The sequence below is a fragment of the Cetorhinus maximus genome, chromosome 23, assembly GCF_964194155.1.
Source record: "Cetorhinus maximus chromosome 23, sCetMax3.hap1.1, whole genome shotgun sequence".
Taxonomy (NCBI): Eukaryota; Metazoa; Chordata; class Chondrichthyes; order Lamniformes; family Cetorhinidae; genus Cetorhinus; species Cetorhinus maximus.
The window spans coordinates 52288391-52303479 of NC_135901.1; the positions used below are offsets into that span (position 1 = coordinate 52288391).

At 45.0% G+C, this 15089-nt stretch overlaps 1 protein-coding gene across 1 annotated transcript in view; it reads right to left on the bottom strand.

Moving 5' to 3' along the window:
* Nucleotides 1–248: 248 nt before the first annotated feature.
* The window catches only part of LOC144698037 (uncharacterized), a 211089-nt gene continuing 196248 nt past the window's right edge, over nt 249–15089 (bottom strand). The window contains 3 exon segments of the mRNA XM_078569974.1: nt 249–343; nt 2151–2458; nt 7884–8653. Coding sequence (XP_078426100.1) covers nt 249–343; nt 2151–2458; nt 7884–8653 — 1173 coding nt within the window.

Below are 15089 nucleotides of genomic sequence, written 5' to 3' on the forward strand. Positions count from 1 at the left end.
ACTTTAAATATTTCCATCGGTCTTTTTCACAGACAGCAATGGGATTGCTGCTATCACAGGAATCAGTTCTGAAATACTGTCCCTCTGATCATTAGGCTCCCTGGAGTAATACACTGATCCCGATCTTCCCACCTAACACAAATCCATATCCCCATCTGAGTTCCAGATTTTAATGTGATTGTCTAACATAGAAAACATATATCATTTAACTCATTTAAACCTGAGTCAGCACACCACCTCCACACACACTACAAGAGGTTGTCTTTGAGATCAGTTGTTCCTTTGTAATCTGGGTTGTTCTGAATGATGACAATATGAACCTTCTTCCTAACCTGTCCTAAACCTTGAAAGGGGGGAATGCGTCATTAACACATAGATGCTTCAAGTTATTAATTCTGCTTAGCCTGTCTGACATAATTAATTTAGGACTAACAGAAGGATTAGGGTATGTTCGAATGGACAGATCTTTATAAGGGGACATAAGGGGACTTCTTGCTAATGTCGGGATTACAAGGTTAGACATTATTTTTACATTCATTTTTTTAACAATTTGCTGATTTTTGATGGAAAGGGAGACAGTGAGAAAGAGCTAGAAAGTCGAGAAGGTCAGAGGGAGTGCACTTGTGGTGTGGGGTGGGAGGGGAATAACAGAGGAACCAGGTATGGGTGCAGACCATTTCTACATAGGCATGAACGTACAGGATCAAAATTATAAACAAAGGCACACGGTTCATTCTGTAATCATAATCAATGCTGTAATGTCTACAAAATACTCCAAATGTATGGGAGAAACTTCTATCGATGAGATGTCTTTGGGGCTCTCCTGTATCCCCATATTTGTCATTAATGTTGCTTTTCCATCACACAGCTGACTCATGTCGAATGTCTTAGATAATCCACAACACCTTCTGTCGGTTCATTCACTGAAACCACGGACTCTCCTTGTTGTAACGGTGACATTCCCTGTCTGCCCGGTTATTTCTTGAAGTCAGTCAGCCCTTGAATTGTTTGTACATTGTTTCATCATGTCCCACCCAGCTGGCCACCAGTGCAGAGGCATTGGAGGAGGACGGTTTGGTCCACGTTGTTAGAGGCTGCAGACAGGCCGAGAAGGACAATGAGGGAGTTTTCCTTTGTCACATTCACATCGGGTGTCATTGGTGACTTTGGGAAGAGCTGTTTCGATACCGTGACAGGGACAGAGATCTTATTGGAGGGATTTAAACATGAGTTCTGGGAAATGTGGACATGGATTTGGGAGGTGATCAGGACTTTGGAGAGCGAAAGGAGGTTGGAGCTGGAGCGGGAGTTTAATAGGATCGTGGGGTCAAGTGTTGGTTTTATTGAGGACAGGTGATGATGGCAGATTTGAAGAAGAGATGGGCAGTACCAGGAGAGAGAGAACCGTTAATATCAGTGAACATGGGGAAATTGGGTGATCAGCAGTTTAGCGGGAATAGGGTCGATGGAGCAGGAGGTGGGTCTCATGGACAAAGTGAGCTCTGAGAGGGCAGGAAGGGGAGATGGGAGAGAAACTGGAGAAAGATGTGGGTTCAGGGCTCGGAGATGGGGGATCTTTAGACAAAGTTTGTCCCGGTGGGCTAGTGGAAGGGAAGAAAGCAGCAGAGGCAGCTGATCAGATTGTCTCAATCTTAGTGACAAAGAAGCTCCATGAGCTCCTCACACTTGTTGCTGGAGGTGAGGATGGAGGAGACAGGGGAGAGGGAAAGCCCTTCGAAAGGAACTAATGTCTTAGGGATAGTAAAAAGATTCAACATCATCTATTTAATTGAAAGCTTAATGATTTTATTTTTATCCAGAACATTAACACCTATAACTGGGCTGGAGTTTACTACCATCAGCAGAAACAGTCCCCAATGTATATGGTTCAGTTGAAAAACTCAATCACTGTAGTTACTCGTGAACCTGCTGGTGTCTCAGCAGGTTGCATGACTGAGTGAATCCTTTCCCACACTCAAAGCAGGTGAACGGTCTCTCCCCAGTGTGAACTCGCTGGTGTTTCAGGAGGTAGGATGACTGAGTAAATCCCTTCCCACACACGGAGCAGGTGAAAGGCCTCTCTCCAGTGTGAACTCGCTGGTGTGAAATAAGATTAGCTGAACGCCTGAACCCAGTCCCACTGTGAGAACACCTGAACGGTCTCTCGTCAGTGTGAACACGTTGATGGGACATCAGGTCCCCGGAACTTTTATAGCACTTCCCGCAGTCTGGACATTGAAAAGGTCTCTCCTCACTGTGAACTCGCTGGTGCGTCAACAGATGGGATGAATCAGTGAATCCCTTCCCACATTCTGAACAGGTGAAATGCCTTTCTCCAGTGTGACCATGCTGGTGTCTCAGCAGGTTGGATGACTGAGTGAATCCCTTCCCACACTTGGAACAGATAAATGGCTTCTCCCCAGTGTGAATTCGTTGGTACATAGTCAGATGAGATGATCTCCTGAAACCAGTCCCACAGTGAGAGCAGCCAAACGGTCTCTCGTCAGTGTGAACACGTTGATGGGACATCAGTTCCCAGGAACCTTTGTAGCACTTCCAACAGTCCAAGCATTTAAAAGGTCTCTCGTCAGTGTGAACTCACTGGTGTTTCAGTAGGTAGGATGAACGAGTGAATCCCTTCCCACACTTGGAGCAGATGAATGATCTCTCTGCTGTTTGACTGCACCGATGTCTTTCCATGTAATTGAATCCCTTCCCACAGTCCCCACATTTCCACGGTTTCTCCCTGTTGGGACTGCATTTATGTCCTGCCACATTAGATGATTGGCTGAAGCCTTGTCCACAAACACAACACGTGTACAGTTTCTCCCCACTTTGAACAGTGCTTTTTCCTTCCATGTTCAAAATCCGATGATATTCAGGCTACGATAAACTGTGCAATCCATCAGATGTTTGGTTTCAGTTTCTTGACTGCAAATCCTCTCCTTCTAATATCCTGTGGAATTGATTTAAAACAGAAAGAGGGAGTGAGAGAGAACCCACAAAAACACAAAGGCTGGTTGTGAAACTGAGCTGAATGGATCTGGGAATTTGTGGGGCCGGCACGAGGAAAAAGTGACCATGAAAGATGCTGGATTGTCACAAAAACTCAACTGGTTCACTAAGGTCCACCAGAGAAAGGACCTTCTACACAGTCTGTGCCCATAAATTTCAAAATTGTGCCTGAACACTAAGGTCTAGGTCATAGGAGCAGGAGTCCTAACACTGACTCCTGGGGAAATCCACTTTCAACCTTCCTCCATTCTGAAAATCATTACTCTCTGTTTCCTGTCACTCAGTTAATTTTGTATCCATGTTGCTGCTGCCCATTTTGTTCTATAAGCTATAACTTTGCTCACAAGTCTGTTATGTGGCACTTTATCGAATGCCATTTGGAAGACCATGTACACCACATTAACAGCATTACCCTCATCAACCACACTGTTAACTCTTGAAAAACCTTAAGCAAGTTAGTTTAACATGATTTTCCCTTAACAAACTTGTGCTGGCTTCCCTGAATTAGCCCACATTTGCTTAAGTGACTATTAATTTTGTCCAGAATTACCACTCCCAAGGTTAAACTGACTGGTCTGGAAGTTGCTGGGCTTATCATTACACCCTTTTTGAACAAAGGTGTATGATTTGCAATTCTCCTGTCCTCTGTCACCACTCATGGGTCAGAAGGAGATTGGAATAATATGGTCAGTGCCTCCACAATTTCCACTCTGAATTCCCTCAGTATCCTTGGATACATCTCATCCAATCCTGGTGCCTTGTCAACTTTATCAGACAACCTATATAATACCTTCTCCTTATCGATATTAAACACCACAAGTGTTTGAACTACCTCCTCTTTAACCATGACCTGCGCAGCATCATCTTCTTTGGTAAAGACAGATGCCAAATATTCATTTATACCTCATCCATGCCCCCTGTCCCAATGGGTAAATCACCTTTTTTTAAATCCCTAACCAGCCCCTGTCTCCTTTTACCACCCTGTTACTAGGTATAAGCCAGAGAAAGCGTTTTGATTTCCTTCCATGTTAGCTGCCAGTCTCTCCTCATACTCTCTCTTTGCTTCTCTTACTTTCTTTTTCCAATTTCTCTCTGAATATTCTTTCTTTATCCTGTCTCTCGGTTGTATTAGCCACCTGATATCTCTGTTAGCAGACTTATTCATCTTCATCTTAATCTCTTCTCTTATTTAGTGAGCTGTGGTTATGTTTGCCACACCTTCCTCATTTGTAAGAATATGTCATTACTATGTCTGATCTATTTCCTCTTTAAGGCAGCCCATTCCTCAATTACAGTTTCTCCTGCCAACCTTTGATTCCACTTTACTGGGTCAGATCCATTCCCACCTTATTGAAGTTGGCTTTCCCCAGTTAATTATTCTTTCTTCTACAATTAACCTTTGCCCACAGACAGACAGGCCAACTGTTTACCTTCCAGACTTAAAGGCCGATGATATTCAGGTCCTCACGAATTGAGTGACTCTGCCAGATCTGAATTGATGTCTGATTTGAGTTTCCCATCTGTCAACCCTCCACTTCTAAGATCCAGTATCAGAAATTTACAAAAACACTAACCGTCAGTCCAACATAGAAATTGAGAAGAGACAAACATTTCTCTTGGTTTGAGTTTGCTGTGTGTAAATCCTCCCCTTCTAACCCCCTGGAAAAGGAGTTTCCAAAATCCATCCCTGTCAATCCAGGATAGAAATGCACAACATCCTCTCCTCCTGCTACCTGCACCAGGATGACCGCGCATGCGCCCTGCTGCACATTGCCCCTGTGAAGATGGCGGTTATTAACTCGGGCCTGTCTCCGAGAGGAGACGCGGGTCAGAGTTGTCCCCTCTCCATTCGGTGTAACCGCAGGACCGGTAGCTTCTTATTCAAGATTTCAGACCTTCACAGGGTCTTCATGAAGCTTCCCCGCCCACTCCGCCGCCTCCATCCCTCCCCCACTCACCGGCTCCTTTTACTCGCCTGTGTTCGCCATTTCTCAGCGTCTTCCACCAGTTGCAGGTACAGATGGTACCGCGCATGCTCCAGTCAGAGATCGCAATGCGCATGTATCAGTCACTGCCAGCCACTGCGCATGCGCAAGGACCGCCTGTCGTGAGGATAGAGCACATTCTGCCCCCACTTAATCCTGGGTAAACGTACCGCCATTGAATGGCCTATTCTGATAAGATAATTATGTTTTACCATCCGATGTTGATTGGCGCCATAGGGCCAATATATAAAATTATGAATATTGATATGGCAACCATAGTGGACGGCCCCTCCACCATAGTTCTGTCCTGGGTGTAAGTAACAACAGAACAAACCCTGACAGTTAGATCTGAACTCACTGGAGTCTCAGCAGCGCCGCAGACAAGTGATTTTTCTTCCCATATTCTGACTACTGAAACTCTGTCTTGTCAGTTGGAATGTAGCAATTATGGATCCAATCCTTTGACCTTCTAAAACTGGAGTGTTAGCAGGTGGGCAGTGAGCAATGGGTTGCACACATGAAGTATCTGAATGGTCTCCCACAGGTGTGACTGTGCTGCTGTGTCAGAAAATGGAATAACGAGGTGAATCCATTTCTACATTCAGCTGGTGTGATTTCATGGTGTGATTTTGCAACATAAGTGTTCAGCTCACACTGGGATCTCAAACCCTTCTGAGAATGAGCCGTACATTCTCAACCACAGTTAGAGAAAGGTGGTGCTGTAAATCTGAAATAAAAAAACAAAATATTGGAATTTTCAGCAGATCTGGCAGTGTCTGTGGAGAGTGAAAGATGTATTTAAATTTCAGGGCTGTGACTTTCCAACAGAATTGCACTGCATCAGTGAGCAGATTTGAAAACTTAACTCTATTTCTCAATTCACAGATTCTCCTGGATGTGTTGAGTATTTCCATGATTTTCTGCTTTTATCTCTGATTGAAGAAGTTGCATATGAATTGTGCATTAGATTTATTGATGACTAATGTACCTTTATTCTCAACCATCTACAAGTGGAAAACTCTTCCACTTGTCTACCCTGTCAACCCCTTTCATTATCTTAAAGGCCTTAGTCAGGTCATCCTTCACTTTCATTTCCAGAGAAAAACTTTTCAATCCGTTCAATCTCTGTGAATTTGACATATTTTCCAATTCTGCCATCATTCCGGTAAATCTTTTTTGCACCACCCCCAGTGCTTCGCTCCTTCCTAGAATATGGAGGCAGAGCTAATCTGAGCATCAAAGTCACATTGTCCCAAATTCCTGTATGTTGTAAGGATCATTATGGCAGTGGGAGAGGGGACTCTGGTTTCGAGCTGTTATTCACCATCCCCTGTTTCAGCCATTCTCCCATAAGCTGAAAATAAGATTAGATGAAATGAGCAGATCTAATGAGCCAGTCTGTGACATAATGAATCAATTACAAAGTTGTCTCTCAGCCTTACAGTGAAGCAGAGGGTATTTTTCATTCTAAATTTGCTAATTATACCATTAAGAATACCTGTCAGAGAATGACTAGATTTCGGCATGGGGCCAGTGTAAAGCTCATTTAACATGATTACCAAGCAGTGAAGAGGTGAATTTGTAATACACATGCACCTTGTTTGTGCATTTCCCAGATTAATAGTTGCACCGAGTCTGTTGTTCTCCATCTTGATATGTTCAAGATGGAAATTCATAAATATTTGGGCACTAAGGGATATGGTGATAGGATGGGAAAATGGAGTTGAGCTGGAAGAACATTTAATAGTGGAGCAGGCTCAAGGGGCCTTTTGGTCCAACCCTGCTCCTATTTCTTTTGTTCTTATGATCATCACTGTGAATCATTTCCATTCAAGCACAGCAGATGCAGCAGCACCCGTCCACCTCCTCCCTTCCCACATTCCAGGGCCCCAAACACTTTCCAAGGGGCACAGTGATTTACTGGTACTTCTTGCTATTCAGTATTGTCTATTCACTGACCACAGTGCGGTTTTCTCTACATTGAGGAGATTAAATCCCAATTGGGTAACTGCTTTGTGGAACATCGCCTTTCAGTCTCCTGAGGTTCTGGTCATTTACCAGTTTAATCTCCACCCACTCCCACTCTGACCTCGGCCTCCTGCACTGTTCCAATGAAGCTCAAGGAACAGCAGCTCATCTTTCATTGGACACTTTACATCCTTCTGGACTCATTCATTTTGAAAATTTCAGATCATAACCACTGCTCCCATTTTTTCTGACAGTAGGTGCTGGTAATGGTTCTTCTTTTACCATTTATCCCTCCTCTGGGCCTGTGTTGTTTCTCCACTTGTCCCATTAGTTTATTTCCTTGTCTCATTATCACCCAATGTTGCCTTGCACCATCATCCCATTTGTCATTTAATCACGAGTTCAGGCTCGGACAAGGGGGATCTTTACAGATAGTTTGTCCCGGTGGGCTAGTGGGAGGGAGGGAAGCAGCAGAGGAAGCTGACCAGATTGCCTCAATCTTAGTGACAAAGAAGCTCCTTAAGCTCCTCGCACTTGTTGCTGGAGGTGAGGATGGAGGAGACAGGGGAGAGGGAGAGCCCTTCAAAAAGGAACTAACTTGTGCTAGAGATATCAAAACGACTCAACTGTTCATTGCAAAGCTGATTTATTCCAATTTTATACAGAATCTGTAACTGGGCTGGAGTTTATTAACATCAAAAAGGAACTAACGTATTAAAAATAGTAAAAAGGTTCAATGCATTGTGTTTAACACAATGCTGATTTATTTGACTTTTTTCTAAGTGGGCTGGAGTTTTTTAATGTCTACAGAAACAAACTATAATGAACATACTTCAGTCCTGAATGTTATTCAGAGCAAAATCCCATCACGACAGTTACTTGTGAACTTGCTGGTGTCTAAGCCGGTGGGATGACTGACTGAATCCCTTCCCACATTCGGAGCAGGTAAATGGCCTCTCTCCGGTGTGAACTCTCTGGTGTGTCAGCAAGTTGGATGACTGACTGAATCCCTTCCCACATTCGGAGCAGGTAAATGGCCTCTCTCCAGTGTGAACTCTCTGGTGTCTCAGCAGGCCGGATAACTGACTGAATCCCTTCCCACATTCGGAGCAAGTAAATGGCCTCTCTCCAGCGTGAACTCTCTGGTGTCTCAGCAGGCTGGATGACTGACTGAATCCCTTCCCACATTCGAAGCAGGTAAATGGCCTCTCTCCAGTGTGAACTCTCTGGTGCAGCAGCAGGCTGGATGACTGACTGAATCCCTTCCCACATTCGGAGCAGGTAAATGACCTCTCTCCAGTGTGAATGCTCTGGTGTCTTAGCCGGTGGGATGACTGACTGAATCCCTTCCCACATTCAGAGCAGGTAAATGGCCTCTCTCCAGTGTGAACTCTCTGGTGCAGCAACAGTCTGGATGACTGAATGAATCCCTTCCCACATTTGGAGCAGGTAAATGGCCTCTCTCCAGTGTGAACTCTCTGGTGCAGCAGCAGGCTGGATGACTGACTGAATCCCTTCCCACATTCAGAGCAGGTGAACGGCCTCTCTCCAGTGTGAACTCGCTGGTGTACAGTGAGATGAGATGAACTTCTGAACCCAGTCCCACAGTGAGAGCACCTGAACGGTCTCTCATCAGTGTGAACACGTTGATGGGACTTTAGTTCCACAGAACTTTTGAAGCACGTCTCACACTGTGGGCATCTGAAAGGTCTCTCATCTGTGTTAACTTGCTGGTGTCCCATGAGGTTGGCTAATTGAGTGAATCCCTTCCCACGCTCAGAGCAAGTGAATGGTCTCTCCCCAGTCTGAGTGCACCAATGAGTTCCCAGTTCCAATGGGGATTTGAATCTCTTCCCACAGTCCCCACATTTCCACGGTTTCTCTCCATTGTGACTGCATTTATGCTCCGTCAGGTCAGATGATCGGCTGAAGCCTCGTCCACACACAGAACACGTGTATGGTTTCTCCCCACTGTGAACGGTGCTTTTTCCTTCCATGTTCACAATCTGAAGATACTCAGTTTAAGATAAATTATTCGACTCCATCAGATCCTGATGTGATGTTTGGTTTCAGTTTCCCGACTGCAAATCCTCCCCCTCTAATACCCTGTGGAATTGATTTAAAACAGAAAAAAGGGAGTGAGAGAGAACCACATAAACACAAAGGCAGGTTGTGAAATTGAGCTGAATGAATCTGGGAATTTGTGGGGCCGGCACGAGGAAAAAGTGACCATGAAATCTGCTGGATCGTGATAAAACCCAACTGGTTCATTAATGTCCTTCAGGGAAGGGAACCTGCCACCCGGTCTGGGCCAACACAAGACTCTAGCCTCCATAAGAACATATGAAATAGGAACAAGAGAAGCCCTAACATCCCGTTGAGGCTGCTCCACCATTCAATACGATCGTGGCTGATCTTGGGCTTCAACTCCACTTTCCCATCCACTCCCCATATCCCTCGACTCCCTGAGAGACCAAAAATCTCTCCATCTCAGCCGGAAATATATTCAATGATGGAGCATCCACAACCCACTGGGCTGGAGAATTCAATGTGACAGAGAGAGAAAGAGAGAGAGGAGTGGGAGAGACAGAGAGAGAAGGTTACTAAACAAAGCACAGGATGTCAATAAACAGAATTCAAGTGCATGGGATTGGGGTAATATCCTGTTATAGATTGAGAATTGGTGAACAGACAGAAAACAGAGTCGGAATAAATGTCTCATTCTCAGGATGACAGGCAGTTATTTGTGGGATACTGCAAGGATCAGTGCTTGGCCCACAGCCATTCACAAACTATACGAATGATTTGAAGGCACTCATTTAAGCAGCACCTAAATTTTCACATTCTCATCCTTGTTTTCCTCCATGGTTGTGATCATTCCTATCTCTGTAACCTCCTCCAGCCTCACAATCCTCCCGAGATATCTGCTCTTCCCGAATTCGAGAATTACTGATTTTAATAATTCCATCACTGGTTGCCATTCTGTCAGTTTCCAAGACTCTAGAATTCCCTCCCTAAACCTCTCTACCTCATTTGCATCCTTTAAGATATTCCTTCAGACCGACCTCTTTGACCAAATTATTGGCCAATTGCCCGAGTATCTCCTTGGTTTCTAACATTTGTGTGAAATGTCTTGGTAAATTATATAACAATTAATATGTGATATAAACACAGATTGATATTTCTCCAAATCAACAACAACAATATCCCTTCCTCATCACTGGGTGAATAACCTGTAGCTCCTTACCCAACAGCATTGTGTGAGCATCTTCACCACACGGACTTAATTAGTAATGGGTTGAAAGGTTATGGGGAGAGGGAGGGAATTTGGAGTTGAGGACAAAATGAGATCAGCCATGATCATAATGAATGGTGGGGCAGGTTCGAGGGGCTGAATTGCCCACTCCTGCTCCTAGTTCTTATGTTCAAGGATCTATGGACATGCACACCAAGGGTCTGTACTTCCTCGGGTTCTACCATTCATCATGTACTCCCTTTCCTAGTTAGTCCTCCCAAAATGCATCACCTCACAGTTTTTGGGATTAAATTCCATTTTCCACTGTGCTGCCCATCTGACCAGCCCGTCTATATTGTCCTGTTGTCTAAGGGTTTCCTCCTCGCTATTTACCACACTAGTGATTTTTTTGTGTTACCTGTGAACTTACTGATCATACCTCCTACATTCATGTCTACATCATTAATGTCCACTAAAAACAACAAGGGACCCAGCACCAAACCCTGCAGTATGCCACTGGACACAGGCTTCCAGTCACAAAAACAACCTTTGGCCATTACCCTCTGCCTCCTGACACTGAGCTAATTCTAGATCCAATTTGCCAAATTGCCCTGGATCACATGAGCTCTTACCTTCTGGACCTGTCTCCCATGCCAGACCTTGTCAAAAGCCTTAGAGAATTCCATGTGGACTACATCAATTGAACTACCCTCATCTACACACCTCGTCACCTCCTTGAAAAATTCAATCAAATTTGTTAGACATGATCTCTCCCTGACCAAGCCATGCTGACTATCCTTGATTAATTCTTGCCTCTCCACGTGGGGATTAATTCTGTCCCTCAGAATGTTTCCAAAAGTTTCCCTACCACTGATATTGGACTCTCTGGCCTATAGTTCCCTGGTTTATCCCTACCATTCTTCTTTAATAATGGTACCACATTAGCTGTCTTCCAGTCCTCTGGTACTTCTCCTGTGACCAGAGAGGATTTGAAAATTAATGTCAGGGCCCCTGCAATCTCCTCCCTTGCCTCCCACAGCACCTGGGTTACATCTCATCTGGGCCTGGGGATTAATACACTTTTAAGGCCCAATAAAACCGCTAATACCTCCTCCCTCTCAATACTCATTTGTTCAAGTGTATCACAGACTCCCTCCCTGATTCCTATACCTACATCGTCCTTCTGTATAGTTAATACAGATGCAAAGTACTCATTTAAAACCTCACCTACATCTTCCAGCTCCTCACACAGATTGCCATTTTGGTCCCTGATGGGCCCTAATCTTTCCCTGGTTATCCTCTTGCCCTGAATATACTTGTAAAATGCCTTTGAATTTTAACTTATTTCACCCAGCTGTGTTTTTCATGCCCCCTCTTCGCCTTCCTAAGTTCTTTTTTAAGTAACCCCCTGCACTTTCTCTACCCATCAAGGGCTCCTGCAGTTTTGAGCCCTCGGTATGTACCATAAGCTTCCCATTTTTCCCCCCCTTAACTAATCCTGTCAATTCCTCAACATCTCGGTTTCTCTGGACTTGTTGGTCCTTTGTGGGAAAGTGTTGGCCCTGTACACTATTTCCTTTTTGAATGACTCCCACTGCTCTGATGTAGATTTTCCTACAAGTAGCTGCTCCCAGTCCACTTTGGCCAGGTCCTGTCATATCATATTGAAATTGGCCTTCCCCCAATTCAAAACCCTTATTTTCGATCCATCTTCGTCCTTTTCCATAACTACTTAGATCTTACTGAGTTATGGTCATTATCACTGAACTGCTCCCCCACTGACACTTATACAACTTGCCCAGCTTTGTTCTCTAAAAGAAGGTCCAGCACCTCCCTTGTAGGACTTTTTATGTGCTGGCTTGAAAATCTCTCCTGGATACATTTGAAGAATTCAGCCCCCTCAAAGTCTTTCACACTTTGTCTATCCCAGTTAATATTGGGGAAGTTGAAATCCCCGACTATTATTACCCTATTATTTTGACACTTCTGAGATTTGCCTACATATCTGCCCTTCAATTCTTCCTGACTGTTTGGGGGTCTATAGTATGCTCCCAACAATGTGATTGCCCCCTTTTTGTTTTTAAGTTCTGCCTATACGGCCTGATTTAAGTAACCTTCTAAGATACCATCCCTCCTTACTGCAGTAATTGACTCCTTGATCAATATTGTGACACCACCATCTCTTTTACAACCTCCTGTCTCACCTGAAGATTCTATACGTCAGAATATTGAGCTGCCAGTCCTGCCCCTCCCTCAGCCATGTCGCCGTGATAGCAATGATATCATATCCCCATGTGTTAATCAGCATCTGCAAGTCATCTGCCTTACTCACAACACTCCTTAAATTAAAATAAATGTCATCCAGCCTTGCCATGTTGCCTTGTGCCTTAACTTGACTATGTACACCCTGCCTTCCAGACTGACTTGTTTTTTCTTATATACTTGTACGTACATCACCCCCTACTATACCTCCACTCAGTATTCCACCCCCATGCCAAATTAGTTTAAGAGCCCATCGACAGCACAAGCAAATCTCCCCGCAAGGTTCCCCACACCTTTTAAAGCACTTCTCACACTCTGGTCATTTAAAAGGTCTCTTGTCAGTGTGAATGCGCTAGTGTCTCAGCAGGTGGGATTATGTCCTGAACCTCTTACCACACTGTGAGCAACTGAACAGCCTCTCGCCAGTGTTAATTCAATGTGTTTCAGCAGGTCAGTCCAAAGGGACAAACATTTCTCTGGGTTGGAGTTTGCTGTGTGTAAATCCTCCCCTTCTAACCCCCTGTAAAAGGAGTTTCCAAACACTCGGTGTAAACTGGGCTCCGGGAGTTTGTAATCCGGGCTTGGAGTCCTACACCGGGTGTTTGTGAATCCTCCCAGTCCACCCTCCGGCTCCATTCCTCTCCTGCACTCGGCCCTTTCTCACTCGCTGGACTTTAAATTCCACCGCTTTCGTCCCGGTCCCGCGCACTCACTGCGCATGCTCCACTCCCAACAGGCTCCGTCCCTCATTCATTCCGATTGGCTGGAGGACCAACTGCTCCAGCTCGGTCCTCCAGCTCCGCCCCTTTTGTCTATTGGTCCGGAGCTGCCGCCAATCATTTGGAGTCGGAGCATGCGTAGTCCGTGGAGACAGACGGGAAGAGAGCTCGAACGAGCGGATTTAAAATCCGGGTTTAACAAAGACCGAGTGCGGATCCAGGGCCGAAAAGAAACCTGTGAACAGAGATAGGGCCGGCGGGTGAGTTTGGAAACTTCATAAACTTACTGTACCAGCCCCAAACCCTCAATAAGAAGCCACCGGTCTCGGGTTTGCTCGGCGCTGCGGGAGGAAGGCCCGAGTTAACGGCCGCCATCTTTATAGGGTAATGTCGGAGACGGGCGCATGCGCGGCCGCCATCTTTATGGGGCAAAGACGGGACGGGCGCATGCGCGGCCGCCATCCTCACGGGGACAATGAACAACAGCCTGAGGGAGACATTCATAAAATGTGTGTTCACCAGGAGTTTCAGATCAGCAACAATAGAATTATAAACCCATAGTCACTCAGCAGCACAGAATTTAAGTATTGCTGAAAAAGGGAGACATATTTCCTGATATTTCATGTTGCACTCATCTGGACAGATGCAAAAAAATCAAATTTCTCAGCGAACAACAATTTATGCTGCACGAGGAAAGGGTGTTGACTGGTTGGCCAGTCAGCTCTGATTGGTCAAGGCATTACCATGGAAAATGCACCAAAGAGCTATCATCCTCCATGCTTTTGTTAAATTCAACAAAAGGCCCCATCCCTGGACATGCACCTTCTGCCTGCAGTGGACAGTTCCCTGTGTATGAATACATGCAGCTTATAGCAAGCAAAAGTGAGCCACATTATGAGCCCGACTGATAATCTTTGAAATTCAGTGTTCTTGCATCTGTCCTGATGAGTACAAAATAAAAGTTTTGACAGAATGTCTTTTTTTTAGCAATACTCAAGTGACTTAAAGGGGGGAAATGTGGTAGACAGAGGGAGAGGTGTATATAAGAACTAGGAGCAGAAGGAGGCAATTCAGCCCCTCGAGCCTGCCCCGCCATTCAATACGATCATGGCTGATCTCATTTTGGCCTCAACTCCAATTTCCCGCCCTCTCCCCATAACCTTTCAACCCATTACTAATTAAAAATCTGTCTACTTCCTCCTTAAATTTATTTAGCATCCCGGCCTCTACTGCACTGTTTAGGGAGAGAATTTCAGAGTTTGGGAACGAGGGAACTTCAGGCATGGTCATTAATGCTGGAGCAAATAAAATAGGGAATGTGCAAGGCCAGAATTCGAGCAGTGCAGATATCTCAGAGGGTAATGGGGCTGGAGGAGATTACAGAGAAAGGGAGGGGAATGGCCATGGAGGGATTTGAAAACAAGGATGAGAATTTTAAAATCAAGTTGTTGCTTGACTGGGAGCCAAGGCAGGTCAGGAAGCAGAGGGGTGATAGTGAAACAGGACTTGCTACGAGTGTAGACATGGACAGCAGTCTTTTGGATGGCTTCATATTTACGGAGAGTAGAATGTGGGAGACCAGCCAGGAATGTGTTGGGATAGTTGTTCAGGTCTGGAGGTAACTACGGCAGGGGTGAGAGTTTCAGCAGCAGAAGCATTGAGACAGGGTGAGGTCGGGTGGAAACAGGCTATCTTAGAGATGGCACAGATATGAGGTCAAAAGCTCATCTCGAGATCAAATGTAAAATCAAGGTTGTGAACAGACTGGCTTAATCTCATACTGTTCCCAGGGAGAGAGGTGGAGTTTGTACCTGGGAAATGGAGATTGAAGCAGGGATTGAAAACAGTGTCTTCAGTCTTCTCAGTATATAACTGGAGTTAATTAGTCATCAGGAAGAGAAGCAG